Below are 24,054 nucleotides of genomic sequence, written 5' to 3'. Positions count from 1 at the left end.
ACCCAAATCTCAGCCCAGGAGCACAAACCCCGTGGGCTGGAGAGAGAAAAACAAGCAGGGTGGGACTGCAGGGGCTAAAGCTGGAATGGGACAATGAACTGCAAGATGCAAATGGAGCAGAACTGATCCCAGGGAGAGACCCCGGAGCGTCCCGTGCATTTTGGGGCCATTTTGGTTCATCTTGGGTGCAGCCCTGGCTGGGCTCTTGTGCTGCCCAAGGTGCATCCATGGAGGAGATGCTTTTCATAAATCCCTGCTTTATTCTGGAGCTCTGCCCAGCCTCTGTCCTAGCTCAGCCTCCACAAGGCATCAGTGGCACATCCCAGAATGGTGCTGCAGACTCACCTTGACGGAGATTCCTGGTGGCCCTGGAGAACCTGGTGGTCCTGGAACCCCAGGAACCCCCGGCTGCCCCTTCTGTCCCTGCAACAAGGGAAAACGGGAGAGAGAGGGATGTGGGATCTCTCCCAGCCCCTGGGAAGCTGAAGGCTCCCCCACACCCGGGGTTGGATACTCACAGGGGGGCCAGGCTGCCCATTCCGACCGGGAATCACCTCCACTCCTCCCAGGACATAGCCTGGCTCTCCCTGTGGATAAAGGCACCTTGGGAGATCCAGGAGCAGATTGGGTGATTTAGGGGCAATGCCATCAACCCAAAGCACTTGGCACCCAAAACCACGTGGCCATGACCTGAGTTTGGTTTGCTGGCATGGGAAAAAAATTAATCCCAAGGCAAAAATGAAAGTTGGCTTTCAGCAGGATCCATTCCCAATCTTCATCTGCACAGACAGCTCAGAGGGATGCAAGGAAAGAGGAGGAATGGGGACTGGGAGAGGGGCAGGAAGCTCCTCCTGGGGTCTGCCCCCAGTAAATACTGAAATATTTTGGTGTCCTAAATGGATTACACCAGGTTTGTGAATAATGGAAACTCAGAAAGGCACAATGACCCCACCTTCTTCTGCAATTAACTAACTAATTAATTGTGCCCAGAACCTGGGATTAGGATTGAGCACTTTTCTCCATAAAGACATACAATTCCTGAGGGGAACTGCCCAAGATGAAGTCTGGCAGTGTAGGATTAGGTAGACACAGCTTAAAAACTCACATTTGCCAAAGATCCTGGTGAAAATGCTTGGAAAAGAGAGGTCGCAACAAATGAAATGAATTTTCATTTCACACATTTCATTTCACGTCACACACAAAGAAATGAATTTTTCCCAGTGAAATCCAGGAATGGAACTCACTCTGTCTCCTTTCGGCCCCGCGGGTCCTGGATAGCCCGGAGATCCCTGGAATTAAAAATAAATTCTGCAGTGTCAAACAGAAAAACAGCCCCAAGACCATGGGTGCTGATCCCTGGCAGTGTCCAAGGCCAGGTTGGAATGGGGCTTGGAGCACCCTGGGACAGTGGGAGGTGTCCCTGCCCATGGAATGGGATGAGGTTTAAGGTCCCTTCCAACCCAAACCAACCCGGGACTCCAAATACTCACAACGTCACCTTGGCTGCCAGGGAGCCCCTGCAAAACAGGACAGGGGGACACTGGTCACTTTTCTCTGGAATGCCCCTTTGGAAAAGTTTGTTAGAACCAATCCATACCATGATTCCAGGGGGGCCTGGAGGGCCCGGCCGGCCCGGCCTGCCCGGCAGCCCAGGAATGCCGTCCTTCCCAGGGAGACCCTAAAAACATGGAAAAGAACAGCACGGGGGGATAACCTCAGACCTGCAAACCCAAACAGCTTCAGGCAGCACCCTGACACTTGAGAGCGTTCCCAAATCCCAGAGCAGGTCCCTTTTCCTGGATTTTCAAAGCCAGCATGGAGCAGGAGGAGCAAAACACCAACAGGAAAGATCTGAGGGTGATTCTTTGCTCGGACTCTTCCTTGGTCATGATTTGGTTGTATTTACTGCCAGAGGGCAGGGATGGACGGGATATTGGGAAGGAATTGCTGGCTGGGAGGGTGGGGAAGCCCTGGCATGGAATTCCCAGAGAAGCTGTGGCTGTCCCACCCCTGGAAGTGTCCAAGGCCAGGCTGGATGGAGTAACCTGGGCTAGTGGAAGGTGTCGAGGTTGGAATCGGATGATCTTTCAAGCCTCTTCCAACCCAAACCATTCCATGATTCCACGATATAAATCATCCAAGTGGATCATGCTGTGGGGCCATTCCCTTAAGAGCTGGACCCCATGATCCATGTGGGTCCCTTCCAACTGGGAATATTCCGCGACTCACCCGCTCCCCTTTCTCTCCCTTTGTAGTGTGGGGGTCATAACCCCTGTGAGCAGCTGAGCCCCTGGAGATCTTCAATGGAAAAGAGACAAAAAAAATGATTAGGGAATTAATATTCACCAAAGGATGGCAAATAAACCGGAGTGACCATGAAACACAGACTGAAACATTCCTTGGCTTAGGCAAAAAAAAAAAAAGGGAAAAGCAAAGTTGTGAACATCCTGGAGAATTCTTAGGCATTTAAAGTCTATTCCTATGAATTTATAATGTGAATTTTTAATATTTCTAAGTGTTCTGCCGTGGCTTTATCCACCAGCTCTATCCTGACTTCCCCAATTCTACTCTCTGGATTTCAAATGTTTCTTTAGGGCAGGACGGTGAGGTCAGGATGGGACACAGCATCCTAAATCTGCTCAGATTCTGCTCTGAAACTTCTCTCAGGGAAGATTTTCCTTGTGCCTGACCCACTCCAAGCTGGATTTACTCCCAGTTCCACTGGAAACTCACCTTTCCCAGTGGGATTTGGGTCCCTGGAAGCTGAGGATCGGAACAAATGGCTTCTATGAGTTCTTGGAGGATTTGGGGGAAGTCATCGAAGGTGCTGACATAGAAAACGTTCTGGGGGTTCTGCTGCAGCAAGATCCTGTGGAGCTCCATGGGGTCAGCTCCCGACACCCCCACAGCAATGACATGGAGCCCTGGAACGACATGGATCCCACCACTCCTAATCCTTGGGATCAGAGTTTCCGAACCCCTAACTGGTAAAAACCTCTGGTGGGATCAGGCAGAACCTGCAGAGAAGTCACCTGGAGCTGGGTGTGAGTTACAGCAAAGCAAGACAAGGTGGGGAGAGAAAAGAGAAAGGATGAACGAGGGAAGGAACCAAGAGTGCCCTCAAAGTGACTCCTCACACAGGGCACCACCCTCAACCCCCTGGAAATCCATGGGGAACCAAGGGAAACACAACTGGGCAACCTCAACCTTCTGGACATTCATGGAGAACCATGGAAGAAAAATGGGGTAACATCATCCCTCTGGAAATTCATGGAGAACCAAGGGAAACACAACTGGGCAACCTCCATCTTCTGGACATTTATGGAGAACCAAGGGAAACCCAATTGGGCAACCTCAATCCCCTGGAAATTCATGGAGAACCAAGGGAAACGCAATTGGTCAACCTCAATCCTCTGGAAATGAATTGAGAACTGAGGGAAATACAACTGGGCAACCTCAACCCCCTGGAAATTCATTGAGAACTGAAGGAAACCCAACTGGGCAACCTCAACCCCCTGGAAATTCATGGAAAAGCAAGGGAAACCCAATTGGGCAACCTCAATCCTCTGGAAATTCATTGAGAACTGAGGGAAATACAACCGGGTAACCTCAAGCCCCTGGACATTCATGGAGAACCATGGAAACAAAATAGGGCAACATCAACCCCCTGGAAATTCGTGGAGAACTGAGAACAAAATGGGGCAGCCTCAACCCTCTGGAAATTCATAGAGAACTGAGGGAAACAAAATAGGGCAACATCAGTCTCCTGGACATTCACGGAGAACCAAGGGAAACACAACAGGGTAACCTCAAACCCCTGGAAATTTATGGAGAACTGAGGGAAACACAACAGGGTAACCTCAAATCCCTGGAAATTCATGGAGAACCATGGAAGCAAAATGGGGGTAACATCAACCCCCTGGAAATTCATGGAGAACCAAGGGAAACAAAATGGGGCAGCCTCAAACCTCTGGAAATTCGTGGAGAACTGAGGAAAACCTTACTGGGCAACCTCAACCTTCTGGAATTTCATGGAGAACTATGGAAACAAAATGGGGTAATGTCAACCCTCTGGAAATTCATGGAGAACCAAGGGAAACACAACAGGGCGACCTCCATCTTCTGGAAATTCATGGGGAACTGAGGGAAACCCAACCGGGAACTCCTACCCAAGGCATGGGCTGCTCTGGCTGGGGACACCACGTCATCCTGGGATTGTCCATCGGTCACGAGCACCAGGATGTGAGGAAAACCCGGTCTCATCCCTCTGGAGGGCTGGAATAATTCCTTCAGCACGTAGGAAATGGCGTGGCCTGAGCAGACAGGGAGAGACAGGGTGGGAGTCTGGATTAATTCCACAGGTTTGGACTCTGGATCTCCTTCCATGGGTGGAGGGTGAAGGGTATTCCTCGAAAGTGGAAAGCCCTGGGTGTGGGACAACATCTTTTGGAGGATAACAGCAGGAAATCAGCTTGGGTAGAATGGTTCCGGTGGAATCCGCAGATAGTTTTGGAAAAGGGGAACCAATGTATTCAGAAAATTGAAGCACTTTTCTTACACTTCTGGAACAAAATCCACAGAATTCCCATTTCCAAATGTCCTTGGAAAGACCAAGGAAGTTTCACAAAGAAATCTCCCACAGATCGAAATGGTCAAGAAGCTCCAAAACACTATGGAAAGATTCCTACATGGAGAAAAATGTCCTTATTCACACAAACTCCTTTTAAAAAATTCTTTTAAAAAAGAATTTAAAAAGGCAAAGCTGCCAGGAATTTCCAGCCTGATCAATTCCATGCCTTCTTTCCCTAAGCAATCCCACAAAAAATCCTGTATTTTGACTTTCCCTGTTTTTTTGTGCTCTTGTCAATACCACTGAGGCAGGATGAGGGATTTGGGTGCCTCAAATGTGAAGAATTCATTGAAAAAAAATCACAAAACTACAGAACATTCCAGGTTGGAAAGGATCCACAATGATGAACAAATCCAATTCCTGAATATTCCATAGGGGGATCAAATCTTGGATTTACTGGCACCAGCTTCCAACCAACTGGGCTAAACAATTAAATTAAAATTAACCATCTTTAATTTACCATTCCTGGTTGTGTTCCTCCAGGGAAACAGGTATTCCCAGCATCCAGCTGGGAATGAGCACAAGGAAAGTGTCTTCTCTGGTGTTTTAAATGAGACAAAAGATCTGGATTTCTGGGATACAGGAATACTTCAAATCAGCCATCCTCATGTTTATGGTGTTAAAACCTCCCTCAAGTGCAGGCAAAACCATAAAATAATGAGGGAAACACAGGGGAAAAACTAGGACATGGATAAAGTACCAAGAGGTTGGAAAAACCACTCCTGAAAATCCAATTTAATCTGCTCTCAAATTTAAAATGACTTTAAGCACAATGTTCCCAGCAAGGAAATGGCTCCAAACCACTCAGAGAAATGTTTTCCTTGGCTTCCAGGTTCTGTCCTGGGCCAGAAGGACCATCCCAGGTGTCCGGGTCCCCTGCCAGACCTGTTTTGGTGTTGCCGCCGGTGTAGCTCAGCCCCCTGATGGCTCCGAGGGCTCCGTTGCGGTCGCGGTGTTGGCTGAAGTGAAAAGCTGCCCTGGGCTCCTCGCTGTACTGAGCAACGGCAACCTGCCAAAAACAGGGGTTAAAAACCCCAAATCCACAGGAAACGGGACAGACTGCCTCGAGTCAGAGCGTGGTGCACCAGGAATGGGAAGAGGTTGAATTCTCTGGGAAAAGGGAGTCAGATCCTCACATAAATTCAATTTTTTTTGTGTTCCCAGAGTTATTTGTTGACCCAGGGTGACTTCATCATTCACCTAAAACCTCCAAGCAGAGTCCAAGAAATTCCCATTTCCTGCTCAACTTAAACCAAACTCCGTAACTCTCCCTTCCTAACTTGAATTAAATAAATGACCCCAAATAAATGAGGAACTGAGTCTTCCCATTGGCTTTGCTGTCATTAAATCCTTCAGGCTTCATTTGTCCTGGAGATGATTCCCATCATGACCTGGGGCTCTGGTTCTCTGTTGGAGGAGGGAGCTGCTGGGACATCCTGCAATTCCCACTTGGATCCACACCTGTATTTCAAACCATTCCCACTGGGATTCCCATCTGTCCTCACTCGGGATTTCCCAACCATCCCCTCTCTGGATTCCCAATAATTCCCCATTCCGGATTCCCCACCATTCCCCACTCTGGATTTCCAACCATCTGTGCCCTGGATTCCCAACCATTCTCCCTCTGGATTCCCAACCATTCCCCACTCTGGATTCCCATCTGTCCTCACTCTGGATTCCCAACCATTTCCTCACTCTGCATTTCCCAACCATTCTCCCTCCAGATTCCCAACCATTCCCCATTCTGGATTCCCAACCATTCCCCAACTCTGGATTTCCCAACCATTCCCCACTCTGGATTTCCCAACCATTCCCCACTCTGGATTCCCCACCATTCTCCCTCCGGATTCCCCAACCATTCCCCACTCTGGATTCCCCACCATTTTCCCTCTGAATTTCCCACTCTTCCAAACTCTGGATTCCCAACCATCCCCATTCTGGATTCCCAACCACTCCCCACCACTCCCCATTCTGGTTTCCCAACCATTCCCACTCTGGATTCCCATCTGTCCTCACTCTGGATTTCCCAACCATCCCCACTCTGGACTTCCCACTATTCCAAACTCTGGATTCCCAACCATTCCCCACCCTGGATTTCCCACCATTTTCCCTCTGGATTTCCCACCATTCCCCACTCTGGACTTCCAACCATCCCCACTCTGAATTTCCAACAATTCATCACTCTGGATTTCTAACTGTTTGTCTGGATTTCCCACCATTCCCCACTCTGGACTGGGCCAGAAATGGGATCCAAGAGGGGGAATATGCACCCAAGAGATCTCTGGGCTAACCTAGACAGCATTTCAGGTGTGGAATCTGCTTTATTCCCAAAGATTCACTCTTGGAAAAATAACCAAGAAATGGAAATCTCTCCAAATGGGAAAGCTGACACTGAGGAGACTTTAATTCCTGTTTTGTTTTTCGTTCCACACAGGTCTTTCCCTGGCCTTTCTGCTCCACAACTCCTGAGTGAGCAGACTCTGCTCCAGGAAAAAAAAAACTTCAGGGAAAAAAACTTAAGAAAGTCTTGCCTGTGTCCCTTCAGGCCCAATTTTGGGGAAAAAGGAGACGATCCGGAAGAGGAAATCCTTCACTTTGTTGAAGTTGCTCTGGCCGATACTCGAGGATTCATCCACCAGGAACCCAACGTCTGCCTTGAGCTTCCCACAAACTGCAGAGGGAAGAGAGGAATTCTGTGAGCTGAGGGGTCCTAAAGCACCCTAAATCCTGGGATTTTCTGTGTTCAGAGCACCAAAACAAACCCCAAACCTCTTGTGAGGCCAACTTTTGGGCAAACAGCAGCACCTTCACCCCTCAGGGTAGTGCTGAGGCCTTCACCGCATTTATGGGGTTTGGGCCTTCCCTGGCATTATCCACCCTTGTTGTTCTGGGAATTAAGACCTTAGTTGAGTTTTAGCTTAATTAGGTTTTAGCTCCTGGGATCAGAGAAGATTTTGGTCTCTGAGCTTTGGATCAGAGAACATCTTGGTCTCTGAGCTTGGGATCAGAGAACACCTTGGTCTCTGGGCTCTGAATCAGAGAACATCTGGGTCTCCAAGCTTTGGATCAGAGAACATCTTGGTGTCTGAGCTTGGGATCAAAGATCTTGGTCTCTGAGCTCTGGATCAGAGAAGATCTCTGAGCTTTGGATCAGAGAACATCTTGGTCTCTGAGCTTTGGATCAAAGATCTTGGTCTCTGGGCTCTGACTCGGAGAAGATCTTGGTCTCTGAGCTTGGGATCAGAGAAGATCTTGGTCTCTGAGCCTTGTATCAGAGAAGATCTTGGTCTCTGAGCTCTGGATCAGAGAAGATCTTGGTCTTTAAGCTTTGACTATTTCTACACCATCGTCATTATCATCATCACCATCATCCTCACACTCACTTGGCCCAGGCAGGGTTGTCAGCGGTGCCGACACCGTGCTGGTCCAAACTGGGGGCTCTGGGAGTTTTGTACTGGTGGGCACTGGGAGAGGAGAGGTCCCCACGCTGCTGGGAGATCCAGGTGGAGATTTCCTCGTATCCCATGGCGCAGGAGCCGCTGGAGCAGTTGGTGGCTCCCTGGGAGCTCCTGCTGTAGGACCCAAACAGAAAAGGTGAATTTTAAACCTCTTTTAACCTCTCCAGCAAAGAGAAAAAAGGGTAGAAACCCCAAAACCATCCTCAGGAGCAGTTTTCCCTGGAAAATCCAGATCCCCATCCTTCAGACCTGTTTGTGCAAGGAGCGTTGTCTCTGGTCCCTCCGAGTCTCCAAACCTTGGTTTTATGGAAAACAAATAAATTTCCTTGGAGCTCAGCCCTGTCACCCGATGGGATCGGGAAGCTGCTGGTAACAATTCCTGGGAAAGAGCAGGAGCTGTGGAAAACAGGAGGAACATGACAGGGAAACAGGAAAACGGAGCAATTCCCATTTCGGTGCCATCACTGTTGGCAAACAGGAATTCGGAGACGATTCCCGGGATTTGGAGAAGCAAAAGCAAATAGTTTACAAAGTGCAATGGTCAGGTCCTAAACCAGATGAAATCAGGTTGATTTTGTGCATTGAAAATTTGGAATTTATGCAAAAAATTTAGGGAACTTGGTGCAAGTGGTGCTCAAGGCTGAGAGAGCAATTTCTATCCAGTGGTTCTTATGGATAGAAATAAGATTATTTTCTGGGAATGAATGGAAAGTTTGATGAAAAATAAAATCAAACTTGACTGAGAAATTTGGTTGCACACAATTAATAGTTTTGATTTAAAATAATGACAGGAAAAAAAAGTCATAATAATGATTGACATTTCCTAAGTGCTTTACTTTAGAAATAACAAACTATGAATTTGACACTGTTCAAAGTGGAATTTGTACTCTTTTTATCCTGAAATAACATTTTCCTTAGAAAAATATCACCCAAAAAGTTCAGTTTGTATGGCAAGAAATAAAATCAGGGCAAATAATCTGCTCCACTGTCATCAACTCAAAGAATTAAGATTGGAAAAAGTCTCCAAGGATTAAATCCAGTTTCTGTTCTCAATTCTCCACAAAAATTTTTCAAATGGAGTTTTTCCTCCTTTAAATGAAATTGTAAAATCCCTCTTGAAATTTGACTTAAACTGTTGTGCTTCCCTCCCTGAATCAAAATAGCCATAATTGGTTTATTTTGTCTGATCCACAGGTGGAATGATCCCAAGTGGAAGAGAAAGGGATCCAATTGTTTTATGGGACAGGCTGGGTGGAATGAGCAGGGAAAAGGGCATTAAATGAGCTTAAAAAGGAGCAAGGAAAATGTGTAATAAAATAATGTTTATTTAGGGGAAAAAAAAATCAAGTTGTGTGAATGAAAATTAATCAAGATAAAAAATAAGGGCCAAATTTTAAATTGGTTTTATAAATAATGTTGGCAGCCGGGATAATTAACCGGAAAAAATTGGAATGATTCACTCAGGAGCATAAATTTTATCCAATGGAGAAGTGGGGTCAGGATTCATCTGCTGGTGATGGGAAATCAATATTTATGAACCCGTTCCAGCTGGATCGATGGAGGGAGGGCGCAGGGGGACTGTCAGACATGGGATTATCCACTCCTGATTCCCTGACTACTCTGAAATCGGGGATTTCTGCATCCTTCCTGATCAATATTTGAACAGCACAGCACAGGAAGGGGAACAGTTGCTTTGGACCACTAAAATCACCCCAAAAAATCCGAAGGTTCCATTCCCAAATCACTTTTCCATAATATTTATCCCCAAAAAAACGCTGCTGTCATGGGATAGTTCACCCTGAGTGACACAACCTGCAAGTATGGAGGTGCCGATCCTGAAATATCCTTGGAATTAAAAAAAAATAAAATAAAATTAATGCTCCTGGTAGCTCCAAAAGCACTGCAGGGATTACAGGAATTCCACTGGATTTGGTTTCTTTATTGACTTCGGACGTGAACTGATCCTAGAAAAAAGTTTGTGGTTGAAGCCACAGGGACAACTTCAAATTCAAAGAGGATTTTAGTCCAGTCCAGGAAAAAATCATGAAGTCGGTGGTTTAAAAGGGCAAATCCTGAAAAGCCAAACCAATTGGGAAAAGGAACGGTGAGGAATGATAAAGGAAATTTTAGAAGCCCTTCACAGAAGAGCAGATATTTGAAACAGATAAAAATGAGGTTTCATGAACGACAAAAATCCACCTTTTTTTTGGTGGATTTGATGGGCAGGAAGGGACACAGATAATGCCAGAATTCCTTTTTCCTGAGCTATTCCCACCCCTCCTTTTTTTCTGCCCCCTGAGGATTTTGCACGGGGCCAAATGGGACATTTTGTGATCCTCCTCCAGCTCCCATTTTCCCCTCTTTTTCAGCCAAATGGAGAAGCTGAGGTGAAGGAAGCCATGGAAACCCCCAGGGTTTTCCTGCTGAGCAGGATCCAGAGGAGCTCAGGAGATGGATCAGGGTTTCCTTCCCTCACCAAACCTTACCTGAGGACAATCCCCACGTCAGCGAATACAGGGATGCTCCAGGAACAGAATTCCAGGACAACAAAACGCTGGAATCTGCGGCCTCCTGCACGGTGAATTCCGTCACTTTGGGCAAATCCACTGTTGGAAAAGCAAGGGATAAAGCTTAGGGGCTGGAAATGGCTTTGGGGACATTTCTGCCTCCCGAATTCCATGATTCTGGTGGGAGGAAGGAGATCCTCCAGCACTTCAGGTGTTTTCCAAGAAGCTGAATCAAACCAGGTTCTCATTTTGTGGGAACTGGGGGAAATTTTGACAGATCTTCAGTCTGGACTTTAAACTGACTGAAACTTGAAGTTTTTGGGATGGGTAATGAAGTTTTTCCTGCGTTTTTTTTTTTCCCCAGATGCTCCCTGAAATCCCAGTGTTGGCTCCACATCCCTGATTTTCTCCTCTGTTTGATCTCAAACCTGCCCATTTTGGCACAAGTCACGAGGGACGTTGGCCTTTACCTGCTGGAAAAGGTCAAGGTATTGCATAAAGAGGGAATTCCAAGATAATGTGCCACAAAAATGGGAATTATTGGCAGGGGAAGATCGAAAAATCCCAATATTCCTTGGTAATAAGAAGAAAAGATCAATGTCTATTTTTTGGTGGGATCTGAGAAGAACAAGGCTGGGTTGGATGGGGCTTGGAGGAATCTATAGAAGGTGTTGGAAGTGGATGAACTTTAAGATCCCTTCCAACCCAAAAAATCCTGGAATTCCAGGAATAAGGCGTCCATCAGCCCAAACTGCTCTTTTTCTTTCCCTCCCCTATGGAGATGCTGTTATCCCAACCCATGAATCCCATACTCACAGGTTTTGGCCGTGAGGACCGTGGGGTTTCCCTCCTGCCCCTTTCCCACTGCGCACACGGAGATGGTGTAGGTGCTGTTGTCCCTCAGTTTGGGAATCGTGAAGGAAACGGCCTCTGCTGGGACCAGCTGGGAGGATTCCGAGTCACCTGAGGGGAGACATCCCAAAAAAAACCCCACGGTGTCCACGGAAAGGGAAGTGTAACAGTCATGGTTACAGCAGCTGCACACACACCTGACAGGACCTGGCCAGGGAGGAGAGTTAGGGACTCATTTTGCCCATGGGGAAACTGAGGCACAGACATATTTTATGGAAAATCCTTTTGCTAGGATCCTCTCTCCTGAGAAGCTGAGAGGCCTCAGGAACAAAATGTAAACAATGGTTATCTGCTGCTGTGGAATGCAACAGGTGCATCTGTGATTGGTCTCATGTGGTTGTTTCTAATTAATGGCAAATCACAGTCCGGCTGTCTCGGACTCTCTGGTCAGTCACAAGATTTTATTTTCATTCCATTCTTTTCTTTGCCAGCCTCCTGATGAAATCCTTTCTTCTTCTAGTTTTAATATATAATTTTCTTTTAATATAATATATATCATAAAATAATAAATCAGCCTTCTGAAACATGGAGTCAAAATTCTCATCTCTTCCCTCGTCCTGGGACCCCTGTGAGCACCACCACAGAAACTGAGGCACAGGCACTGGAGAGATGAGGTCACAACTGTGGAAAGGAACTAATTATTGGAATTTCCAAGTCCTAACTATATTTATATCCTTGGTCAGAGCCTAAAGCTTAGCTCAGGGCTTGTTTAGAGGAGCCCAACCTGTCCCTGTAGACACTGAAGTCCCCACCTACCCTGACCACCCATGGAAAAAGGAATTTCCCGAGCCAAACTCCCCATTTTTGAGGGTTCCTTGTGCTCCCTGACCAAGGATTGGGATTCTTACCATTGGATGGCTCCCAGGATATCTTGTAGTGACTTATCCCAGGAAGCCTTTTCCAAGCCAGCTTCAAAGTGTTGACACCAGTGTCGGTAACCCTCAGGTCCTGGATGGGTGGGATGGGGCTGGAATCTCCAGAAGGAGCTGGAAAAACGAACCAGGATAAGATTTCAGCTCGGTCCCAGAGCAACACCATGGCTCCAAGCTGTGGTGGAAGAGAAAAATTTGGGCATTCATTAATATCCACTTTCCAAACATTATCCAGGATGCCAGGCTGAAATTCCTAACGGATCCATGGATTCCAAGCTGAGGAACCTCATCCACACCTCTCACCACCCACACCAAACTGGTGACACGCAGGGGGACACGAAAAGAACTCCAGGAGAGGATGGATCATCCAGACACATCTTCAGATTCCATGAAAAGCCCATTGAGATGGAATCAGGTGAAGAAGACACGGAAAGGAGCCAGAATTCCATGCTGGAAGAGGCAGAGCCACAACCTGTTGCCCTGATTTTTTAAGCTTTTCTAAGCCTTCTGATGTTTACATTCTTCTAACAAACTCTCACACACTTTCTGTAAATAACTCATTGTTTTGCATTCTTTTATGGAGGAGGAGGAGAAAATTGATGGACTGTTGGTTTGTCCAGTGTCATTGTGGCACTGTCACCCTCCAGTCCACTGTCACTTTCGGAAAACCATAAATGCTGGAGTCAGAAAATAAACTTCCCTTTTTTCACCTTGAGAGCAGCGGTGTGTGTGCTTGTGTTGTTTCGTGTCCTGTAGTGACAGCAACCCAAGGAATTCCCAAAACCTCAAGAGCGCAGGCTGGTGAGAGACCCTGGGCGGTGCCTGCGGAGAGGTTCCTGCATTCCCAAGGTGGTTTTGGATAAATAACTCTGGGAATTGTGTTGATAAATCCAGGATTGCCCAACATTCCAGAAGGACGTGTCCACTCCCTCCCACGGGAACAGCCAGGGATTATTGCCACCAGCAGTGAGGGCTGCACGTGCCTCCACCATCCACAGGACATCCTGAGCTGGATCCACCAGGATCATGGAGTCCATGATAGATGAACACAAGGATTGAACCCAAAAATGTGGTGTTTTTATCACCAACTGACCCAATCCCGTGCCCAAGACCAATCCAAGCTTTGCCTCCCAAACTGAAGGAGGGTTTTTCTGTCGCCATGATATTTTAAGAAAAAAATCCTTTTGCTAGGAATTTTCCTCCTGAGGAGCTGAGAGACCTCAGAAACGAAATGGAAACAATGATTATCTGCTGCTGTGGAATGCAACAGGTGAATTTTTGATTGGTCTCATGTGGTTGTTTCTAATTAATGGCCAATCACAGTCCAGCTGTCTCAGACTCTCTGAGAGTCACAAGCTTTCATTATTATTCTTTTCTATTTCTTGCCAGCCTTCTGATGAAATCCTTTCTTCTATTCTTTAGTGTAGTTTTAATACATAGTTTTCTTTTCATATAATATATATCATAAAATAATAAACCAGCCTTCTGAAACATGGAGTCAAAATTCTCATCCCTTCCCTCGTCCTGGGACCCCTGTGAACACCACCACATTTGGTGATCCCGAGTGAAGAAAAATTCCACATTTTTCCAGCAGGACTCACCTGTGAGGTGAGTCAGGATCACCTCGGGCCCCTCGGTCCTGCTGAACACAGCCCGGACACCGACCCTGTACAAGGTGTTGGGCACCAGCTGCTCAATCCGATGGGCCAACACTCTGCTGCCCAGGTACCGGGTCCTGGCAACCTGTTTTCCTGGAAAAACAGGGATATTTCAGAGCCTGGAGCTCACTCCCTTCCTCCAAAGGAAATTGCTGCACTGCCCAGAGCTCTGGGGGTTATCTCCACAAATAAAACCATGAGAACAAAGAGGAGGAAGCACCTCCAACAGGACCAGGCTTCCCAGCTGTGGGATCTCTTTCCCACTGCCCAGGAGCGGGTCAGGAATTTGGGAAGGTGCCTGTGCCACAGACACATTTTCTGAAAAATCCTTTCCCTAGGATTTTTTATCCCTGAGGAGCTGAGAGGCCTCAGGAACAAAATGTAAACAATGGTTATCTGCTGCTGTGGAATGCAACAGGTGCATCTGTGATTGGTCTCATGTGGTTGTTTCTAATTAATGGCCAATCACAGCCCAGCTGGCTCGGACTCTCTGTCTGAGACACAAACCTTTGTTATCATTCCTTCTTTTCCTATTCTTAGCCAGCCTTCTGATGAAGTCCTTTCTTCTATTATTTTAGTGTAGTTTTAATATAATATATATCATAAAATAAGAAATCAGCCTTCTGAGACATGGAGTGAGATCCTCGTCTCTTCCCTCATCCTGGGACCCCCGTGAACACGGTCACAGTGCCTGGAATGTCCTTTCCCTGCTCACCTTTTCCTGCTCCCACAGGGCTCCAGCTGAGTTTGAATTTGGTGGCAGCGGCTGTGGCACTCCAGGCCAAGGACAGGCTGGTGCTGGTGTGGGACGTCACCTTGAAGTTGGAGACTGATCCCAGAGGAGCTGCAGGACGGGGACAACATCAGGAGTGCCCTGATTCCTGCCCAAAGGCTCATCACTGACACGTTAATGAGTCAAAATTAAATCAAAGAGTTAAAAATGGTGTCTTTGCTTATCCTTGGTGTCTCCTCATCCTCACCTGGAGAAACACCACTTTTTACTCCTTGAGGTCATGAAGGAGCACATTCTACCCTGGATCCAGTGGGAGCAAGGCCAGGACAGACCAGGGTGATGGGAACAACACCAGGGAAGTCCTGATTGCTGCCCAAAGGCTCATCACTGACACGTTAATGAGTAAAAATGGTATAGAAGGGTTAAAAATGGCATCTTTGTTTATCCTTGGTGTCTCCTCATCCTCACCCGCAGAGACACCACTCCTTGAGGTCATCAAGTGCACGTTCTACCTTAGATCCAGTGGGGCAAGGCCAGGACAGGTCAGGGTGATGGGGACAACATCAGGAGTGTCCTGATTCCTGCCCAAAGGCTCATCATTAATGAGTCAAAACTATATTGAAGGGTTAAAAATGGCATTTTTGTTCATCCTTGGTGTCTCCTCATCCTCTCCTGGAGAGACACTACTCCTTGAGATCATCAAGGAGCACGTTCTGCCCTAGATCCAGTTCAGGGATCCATGGAGTCAGGAGATCCATGTCCCAGTTCCCAGGTGAAACACCCACCCAGAGCTCTCACAGCTGAGGAATATTCCCTGTTCTCTTCCCCACAAGGGTCAGATCGCTTCCTCCATGTGCTATTCCAGGATTTCCAGCCACCCTGTGCCACTTTGGAAACCTTTTCCAAGAATCCTCCCTCTGCTTTTGGATCAGCGGTGCTGCCTCTCCTGGGCTCCCAGGGCAGCAGAAGTTGGAGAGACAGGGACAAGGTTTGTCCATCAAATTTCCCTATTTGACACCAAGTATTTGCACCTGCTGCCTCTTGTCCAGGGAATCTGATGTCCCAGAAGGATTCCTTTGGAATTATGGAAGTCTTTAAGGAAGGAGACAGCCCTTATCACCAAGCAATGAGGATGTTCCACCCTCTTCATCTTCCTATGGTTTCCTGCAGCAGATTTTACCCAGATTTCCTATTTTTCAGAATTTTTTTCTGACGGATTCTAACAATGTTGAGGACTCAAAATTGGTGTGAATTTTGGGACATTTGGAAGCTCAGTGGGTTCAGATTGGGCACTTCACCACCGGGGAGGGACTTTGGATTGGATTTTGGGAAAGAATTCCTGCCTGTGAGGGTGGGGAGGCCCAGGCACAGGCTTCCCAGAGAAGTTGTGGCTGCTCCACCCCTGTGGGCGTCCAAGGCCAGGTTGGATGGGGCTTGGAGCGAGCTGGGATAGTGGAAGGTGTTGGAACAAGATGGGCTTCCAACCCTTCCAAACTTTCCAATCCTTCCAACTTTTCCAGCCCTTCCAAACCTTCCAAACTTTCCCACTCTTCCAAACCTTCCAACAATTCCCAGTCTTCCAACCCTTCCAAACTTTCCAACCCTTCCAACTTTTCCAGCCCTTCCAACTTTTCCAGCCCTTCCAAACCTTTCAACCCTTCCAAACCTTCCAAACATTCCAAACATTCCTAATCTTCCAAACTTTCTAGCTCTTCCAACCCTTCCAAACTTTCCAACCCTTCCAAACCTTCCAACCCTTCCCACTCTTCCCTATCCTTCCAAACCTTCCAGCCATTCCAAACATTCCAAATCTTCAAAACTTTCCAACTCTTCCAAACTTTCCAACCCTTCCAACTGTTCCAACCCTTCCCACTCTTCCAATCCTTCCAAACTTTCCGGCCCTTCCAACTCTTCCAAACTTTCCAACTCTTCCAACCCTTCCAAACATTCCAAATCTTCCAAACTTTCCAACTCTTCTAAAACTTTCCAACTCCAACCAATCTGGGACCTTACAAACCTGAAGCTCTTCCCCAGCCCAGAGCACAGGGTCAGCCCCAGTCAGGGACACACGAGCTCGAACCAGATACTCGGAGGTTAGGTCCTGTGGTAGCTCCTCCACCCTGCCCCCTGCACTCACCTGTCCTGGCCGAGGTGGTGACGCCGGGGCCCTCGCCGGGGCCAAAGAGCACGGACAGGGAAATGACGTACTCGGTGTCGGGGGCCAGGCCGCGGAGCTGCTGGGTGGACGTCACCGACCTGCCCAGGGACAGGTGCCGTGGACGGTCCTTGCCAAAGAACTCTTTGGGAGAGAAAAGAGAGGAGAAAGAGGCTGGAGAGCAGCTCTGAGGCATCCTGGGAAACCGACCGTGTTCCCGCTGCTGGAGGACACCTGCTCCAGGAGAATTCAGCAGGAGTTTCCCCATGAAACCTGCTCAGGACAATTTGTCCTGGAGACACTACTCCAGAATTATTTCCTCTGGGAACAGCTCAGGCAATCCACGTCCCTGGAGGACACCTCTCCCCGGACATTTCCTCATGGAGGACATAAACTCCAGGAGAATTCAGCAGGAGTTTCCCCATGGAGGACACCTGCTCCAGGACAATTCAGCAGGAATTTCCTCATTGAGAACAATTGCTCCAGGACAATCCAGCAGGAATTTCCCCATGGAGGACACATGCTCCAGGACAATTATTTCATCATGGAGGACACCTGCTCCAGGACAATTATTTCCTCATGGAGGACACCTACTCCAGGACAATTCAGGAGGAACTTCCCCATGGAAAGGGTGGTCAGGCATGGGCAGGGGCTGCCCAGGGAGGTTTGGAGTGCCCATCCCTGGAGGTGTCCAAGGAACACCTGGAGGTGGCACTTCCATCGCAAGGTGGGGATTTGGCACAGGTTGGACCTGGAGGTCTTTTCCAGCCTCTGTGCTGCTGGGATCTCCTCCTGTGTCCACCGGGACAAGGGAGAGCTTTCCTGTGGTTATTTATTTTGGAATTTTAGCACCTAAATGATCCAAACCAGTTGAGAGCGACTGAATCCAAACCATCTCACGTGCAGGGAGTGCAGGAATCTGGGAACACTCCCTGTCTCCTTCCTGGGGACTCACTCTGTGTGGGGCTGGGGCCAGGTTGGTACCTTGTAGGAAAGGCATTCTGTGCTGTTCTTGTGAGCCAGCAAAGGCCTCCTGAAGATAAGGAAAGCCCCTTATCTCTCCCGAGGAAGACACCACGGTTGTCACCATGGAGATGTGATGAAGGTGAGAAAGTTAAGAGAGACGGACTCCAGCTGGCTCACACAGTGACGTGGCTCCCTGATCACCCACTGAGAACTTTGTTTCTTTCCTATAACCAATGGGCAGTGAATGTGTCTGTTGGGTGAATGTAAATATCTTGAAAAAGTATAAAAGCAACACGTCGCTGTAATAAATCCCCCTTGCACCCTTCTGATGGAGTCGTGGCGCTTTGTGCCGTGCCGTGCTCTGGAACAACATCACCTCAGGGCCAGGAATAATCCCTGGCTTCAGTTCACGCTCTGGAATTGTGGGAGAGGCTGCTTGGGGCAGCTCACGAGCTGCACCTGCCCCACTCCCAGCTCTGCCGAGGTTCTCCCGTTCCAGGGAGAGCAGAGACGGATCTCACCTGGCGTCGGACCCCAGGCCAGCCGGTACCCAGTGGCTCCCATGACTGAATCCCAGGACACCAGGAGGCTGTTGATGGAAATCTCGCTCACTTTCAGCATCTGGACAGCGCTGGATGCCACTGCAGGACAGAAGTGTTTCCCAGCTCCATCGAGGTCCCAACAGCTCCAAAGATGTCCCCAAACCCAACAATGCAGAGAAGTGACACCAGCTCTGTGCCAGCATCCCCCCATGTCTGCATGGGCTGAGCGCCACCCCTGCTGCAGGACACTCACCCGTGGTGGCTTTGCCAGTCACCACCGGTCCCTCGATGTCCCCAAAGATGGGGTTGATGGTCACCGTGTGCTCCACGCCCGCCTCCAGCCCCTGGATCATGTAGTAGCTGTAGGAGCTGCCGAGGGTCACGTCCTGGATGCTGCCCTCTGTGAAGGGAATTGGTGTCCCCTGGCTCAGACACTGTCCTCTGTCCCCGGTAGCGTGCCGAGGTCAGTCCTGTCCCTGCCTGCTGCCCCTCTGTGAGCGCCTGTCCCCTGGTTCAGACCCTGTCCCCGTCCCCTGGCTCCACGACACCCCTGTCCCCCTCGCTCCTCCCCTGGCTCAGTCCTTGTCCCATCCCATGTCCCAGCCCCAGCCCCTGTCCCTGCCCAGCCTGTGCCCTGTCCCGCCCCTGTCCCCGGCTCAGCTCCTGCCCCATGGCTCAGCCCCTGTCCCATCCCATGTCCCCTGTCCCATCCCCTGGCTCAGCCCCTGTCCCATCCCCTGTCCCCTGTCCCAGCCCATGTCCCCTGTCCCAGCCTGTGTCCCCTGTCCCCCGGCTCAGCTCCTGCCCCTCTCCCAGCCCCTGTCCCATCCCCGGTCCCCTGTCCCATCCCCTGTCCCAGCCCCTGTCCCCTGTCCCACCCCACCCTGTGGCACACCGGGACCCCCCCGGCTGGGTGCAGGTGGAAATAATCCACATCAACCCCGGGAAGAGCTCAGGGATCACCGAGGCAACTCAGGATTTGCAAAAAAACCAGGAAAACCCCAAACCCGGCGTTTTGGGGTCTGGGAGCGATCCCATAAACGTTCCACAGGCTGCCCAGCCCGGGGTGACTCCGTGCTGGAGTCACCCTGCCTTCCCTGCAGGAACTGAAGCCAGCGGTGCCCCAAATCCCAGTTTTAATGTCCTTGTTGTGGGCTAAACCCAGCTCAGCTAAACGTGCCCAGCAGGAGAAGAGTTAAACCCGAATTCCCGCGGATCCACCCCGATTCCCAGCGGCAGGGAGGCGCAGGATGTGGAGGAAAACCTCCAAAAGAGGGAAAATGCCTTTTCCCCTTTGGTCACTGGATGGTGCCACGTCCCCGTTCTCTGTTCCAGCAGCACCCGGAGCGCCATCCCCCTTTTCCCACCTGCTCTCCACATCCCCCACCTCCAGTCTGTGCTCACCTAATCCCGGGTTAAAAAGCCAGACGAGGAAAACCAAACCCCTCCCGTGCTTGGGACGGGATCCCATCACCACATCCCCAATCCCGGGATGGGGTGAGGTTTGGGAAGCAGACCCAGAGCTTGTGTTTATCTAATACCGGGTTTAAAAGCCAGACAAGGAAAACCAAACCCTTCCCGTGCAGCAGGGTCCAGATCCCATCACCACATCCCTAATCCCGGGATGGGGTGAGGTTTGGGAAGCGTACCCAGAGTTTGTGTTTATCTAATCCCGGGTTTAAAAGTCAGACGAGGAAAACCAAACTCCTTCCGTGCTTGGGATGGGATACCATCACCACATCCCAAATCCCGGGATGGGATGGGGTTTGGGAAGTGGACCCAGAGGCCAGGGGGGGCTGCCCTTGGGATTTTCCACCCCTGGAATTGGGGTGAGCTGGCACCAGGTGCAAAAGCAGCTGGAAATTCGGGGTGGAGGTGATGTGATTGTGCCACTGTCCCCTCAGTGTCCCCAGTCCCAGACCGAGCTCCATTCCTAGCTGGGATATTGGGCACAGCAAACTGCTGAGTTTTGGGTTCATTACAAAGCCATAAAAGCTGTTTTATGTCTTCCCCGTGAGGGTTTTTCCTTCCTGGTGACCTTTGGAGCCGTTCTCCCACTAATCCCTGCCGTTCCTGGTGGGAGATGTCTCCTTCCACCATAACCAGGGGAGCTGAGGGAGAGGAAAATGTGGGTTTTGTTCAAAGCCTGGGTGTCCTGACACCCCTGAGCCCCAGAAACATCCATCTCCCAAGGCCAAAATCTGCCATCAAACTGGAATTTCTCACTCCTGCTCCCCCTCCCATGGAAAATATCTTTTGGGTTCAGGGGAAAAGCTCCAGCTGCAAAGGTGGACTTGTCTCCAAACTCCCAAATTTGCCTGAAAATGAGGATTCTGGGGCATACAGCCAGGTTTTAGTGCTGCAGAGAGAAAAGCCATGAGCACAGGCACTTCCAGGCTGTCCTCCCAAAAATCACATACTCAGCTGTCCCCCAAAAAGGGGTGACCCCAAATACTCAGGGCTGGGCAGCTCTGCAGGGAGGGTTTTCCCAGCTCCTCTCAGCTATTCCAAGGCTCCTCATGGAATAAAAATTCCATGCAACAAGGCTGGATACCCACCAGCCCGCCTCATGCAGAGCCACAGCAGGAATTGTTGCATCCATGGTGGAGAAAAAATATAAATCCCAATTCCCTCTGGACAAAGATGGAATCCAATCCAATCCAACACCTTGGGAATCTCACAGCTGCCATCTTCCCATGCCTGCTCCTTATACACACCCTCAGCCTTGTCTGTCCCTGCTGATGTCCAGGTGAGCCTGAATCCCACCCCAGCCATACCTGCTGATGTCCAGGTGAGCCTAAATCCCACCCTGTGCCTGCTGATGTCCAGGTGAGCCTGAATCCCACCCCAGCCATACCTGCTGATGTCCAGGTGAGCCTAAATCCCACCCTGTGCCTGCTGGTGTCCAGGTGAGCCTGAATCCCATTCAATCCATCCCTGCTGATGTCCAGGTGAGCCTGAATCCCACCCTGTGCCTGCTGATGTCCAGGTGAGCCTGAATCCCAGCCCATCCATACCTGCTGATGTCCAGGTGAGCCTGAATCCCACCCTGTGCCTGCTGGTGTCCAGGTGAGCCTGAATCCCATTCAATCCATCCCTGCTGATGTCCAGGTGAGCCTGAATCCCACCCCATCCATACCTGCTGATGTCCAGGTGAGCCAGAATCCCACCCTGTACCTGCTGATGTCCAGGTGAGCCTGAATCCCATTCAATCCATCCCTGCTGATGTCCAGGTGAGCCTGAATCCCACCCCGATCCATACCTGCTGATGTCCAGGTGAGCCTGAATCCCACCCTGTGCCTGCTGGTGTCCAGGTGAGCCTGAATCCCATTCAATCCATCCCTGCTGATGTCCAGGTGAGCCTGAATCCACCCCATCCATACCTGCTGATGTCAGGTGAGCAGATCCACCTGTGCCTGCTGGTGTCCAGTAGCCTAATCCATTCAATATCCTCTGATGTTGCTATACCCCATCATATGCTGTGTAGCAATCACCTGTTCTGTGTCAGTAGTGAATCTTCTCCTGTTCCATTCTGTACCTCGCCCTATTTATGCTGTCCTTTGTCACCTGCTTGTTGTGTCCGTGGTCCTTACTGTAAGCTATCATACTCGTTCCCCCTGTTGTCCCACCGGTTGCTGAACCCACCCTGTACCTGCTGATGCCCAGGTGAGTCTGTATCCCGTTGCTCCCCGGACTGGGCTCCACCGGGCCTGGATTGTGTCTGTGGTCTCGTTCTGCAGCACAAGGTTCTCCACAGGCAGGAGCTTCACTGGAAGGAGGAAACGAAAGAAAATTTCGGAGCATCCACTTTGCTGTTTCTCCATGGATGTTCCACCAGCTCACCTGGGTGAAGGGAACACCTGAGGGGATGTGGCCAGGTGGGACTGGGCTCTGCTCCCACAGAATGAGGGGCAGGACAAGAGGGAATGGCCTCAAGCTGTGCCAGGGAAGGTTTAGGTCGGATTTTGGGAAAAACTTCTGCGTGGAAAGGGTGGTCAGGCATTGGGAGAGCTGCCCAGGGCAGTGGTGGAGTCACATCCCTGGAGCGATTTCAAAGCCACATGGATGTGGCATCTGGGGACATGGCAGTGCTGGGGACAGTTGGATTCAGGGATCCTAGGGGGTTTTTCCAGCTTTAATGATTCCATGAGAGGGATTTCCAGGAGCTCCTGCCCAGGGGCTGAAACCATCTCATAAACCAGAGCTAGAACATTCCAATCTGTCACTGTCCCCTGTCTGGGACCAAACAACTTTGTGAAGTGTGGGTGCAAAACAGGAGGGAAAACGATTCCCCTAAAACTTTATGATGGCACTGAGGATGTCCCATGTCCACGAGGGAAGAGTTGCGATGGAATTGGGAAGGTCCTGGTGCACGAGGGCACCAACTCTGAGTGCTGGGGACAGTTGGATTCAGGGATCTTAGAGGGTTTTTCCAGCTTTAATGATTCCCTGAGAGGCATTTCCAGGAGCTCCTGCCCAGGGGCTGAAGGCACCTCACAAACCAGAGGGAGAACATCCCAACCTGTGACTGTCCAGGACCAAACATCCACGAGCACCAACCTTGTGAAGTGTGGGTGCGAAACAGGAGGGAAAACGATTCCCCTAAAACTTTATGATGGCACTGAGGATGTCCCATGTCCATGAGGGAAGAGTTAGGATGGAATTGGGAAGGTCCTGGTGCACGAGGGCACCAACTCTGAGTGCTGGGGACGGTTGGATTCAGGGATCTTAGAGGGTTTTTGCAGCCTTAATGATTCCCTGAGAGGCATTTCCAGGAGCTCCTGCCCAGGGGCTGAAACCATCTCATAAACCAGAGCTAGAACATTCCAATCTGTCACTGTCCCCTGTCTGGGACCAAACAACTTTGTGAAGTGTGGGTGCAAAACAGGCGGGAAACCGATCTCCCACATTCCCCCAAACTTTGGGATGGCATTGAGGATGTCCCATGTCCACGAGGGAAGAACTAGGATGGAATTGGGAAGATCCTGGTGCACGAGGGCACCAACTCCGAGGTGGGGACAGGACAGCTGGGGACAAAAGGGACCAACCACGGTGGGGACGAAAGGGGCCACCCAGCTCTTACGTGTCCTGCCCAGAGCAGCCACGGGCTGGCTCGGGCCCTCAGGATACACGGCGTAGATGCTGATGCTGTATTCCCTGTCCTCCTGCAAGTTTTCCAGCAGGTGGGAAGAGACATCGCCCCGCAGGATCTCCTCGAGGGTCACCCCAGGCTTGTTGGCTGAGGAGAAAAGGGATGGTGAAGGATTCCCATGAGGATAAATCCCACCAGGGAGGTCTTCACACCATGGAGGTGGCTCAAGGGGTTTGGTTGGAGTCTCCCAATCCATGTGGTGGAATTCTGGCTGTGCTGTGCCAGCCCTCAGATCCCACAGAGGGGAGTGGGAGGCATCCCGAACTCATCCCAAATCCCCACCAGAGCAGGCACTTGGGAGGGAAAAACATCTGGATGTGCCAGGGCAAACAGGGAATTCACAGCGTCATCCTCAGCTTGGTCTTCCAATGAATAGTCTTTCCAAGGAGTCTCCTCCATCCTGGAAGAACCACAATATTTGGAAAAGTCTATCCTGGACTCATTCCAGAGTCATGCCAGGAGCTCACAG

The 24,054-nt window shown here is 49.8% G+C and overlaps 1 protein-coding gene across 1 annotated transcript in view; it reads right to left on the bottom strand.

The window, feature by feature from the left end:
• Positions 1-24,054, bottom strand: part of LOC115910598 (collagen alpha-1(VII) chain-like) — a 107,296-nt gene that overhangs the window by 63,866 nt on the left and 19,376 nt on the right. Inside the window, 22 exon segments of the mRNA XM_030960850.1 lie at positions 346-423; positions 519-587; positions 1,245-1,289; positions 1,491-1,517; positions 1,598-1,678; positions 2,230-2,298; positions 2,734-2,924; positions 4,170-4,313; positions 5,516-5,639; positions 7,162-7,301; positions 8,014-8,202; positions 8,338-8,484; positions 10,575-10,694; positions 11,412-11,558; positions 12,356-12,493; positions 13,981-14,130; positions 14,753-14,881; positions 16,908-17,069; positions 18,413-18,532; positions 18,687-18,833; positions 22,086-22,202; positions 23,517-23,672. Of these exon segments, the coding sequence (XP_030816710.1) occupies positions 346-423; positions 519-587; positions 1,245-1,289; positions 1,491-1,517; positions 1,598-1,678; positions 2,230-2,298; positions 2,734-2,924; positions 4,170-4,313; positions 5,516-5,639; positions 7,162-7,301; positions 8,014-8,202; positions 8,338-8,484; positions 10,575-10,694; positions 11,412-11,558; positions 12,356-12,493; positions 13,981-14,130; positions 14,753-14,881; positions 16,908-17,069; positions 18,413-18,532; positions 18,687-18,833; positions 22,086-22,202; positions 23,517-23,672 (2,690 nt within the window).

The sequence above is a fragment of the Camarhynchus parvulus genome, chromosome 1A (genome assembly GCF_901933205.1).
Source record: "Camarhynchus parvulus chromosome 1A, STF_HiC, whole genome shotgun sequence".
NCBI classification, from domain to species: Eukaryota; Metazoa; Chordata; class Aves; order Passeriformes; family Thraupidae; genus Camarhynchus; species Camarhynchus parvulus.
This window is presented reverse-complemented; position numbering and strand designations above follow the sequence as displayed.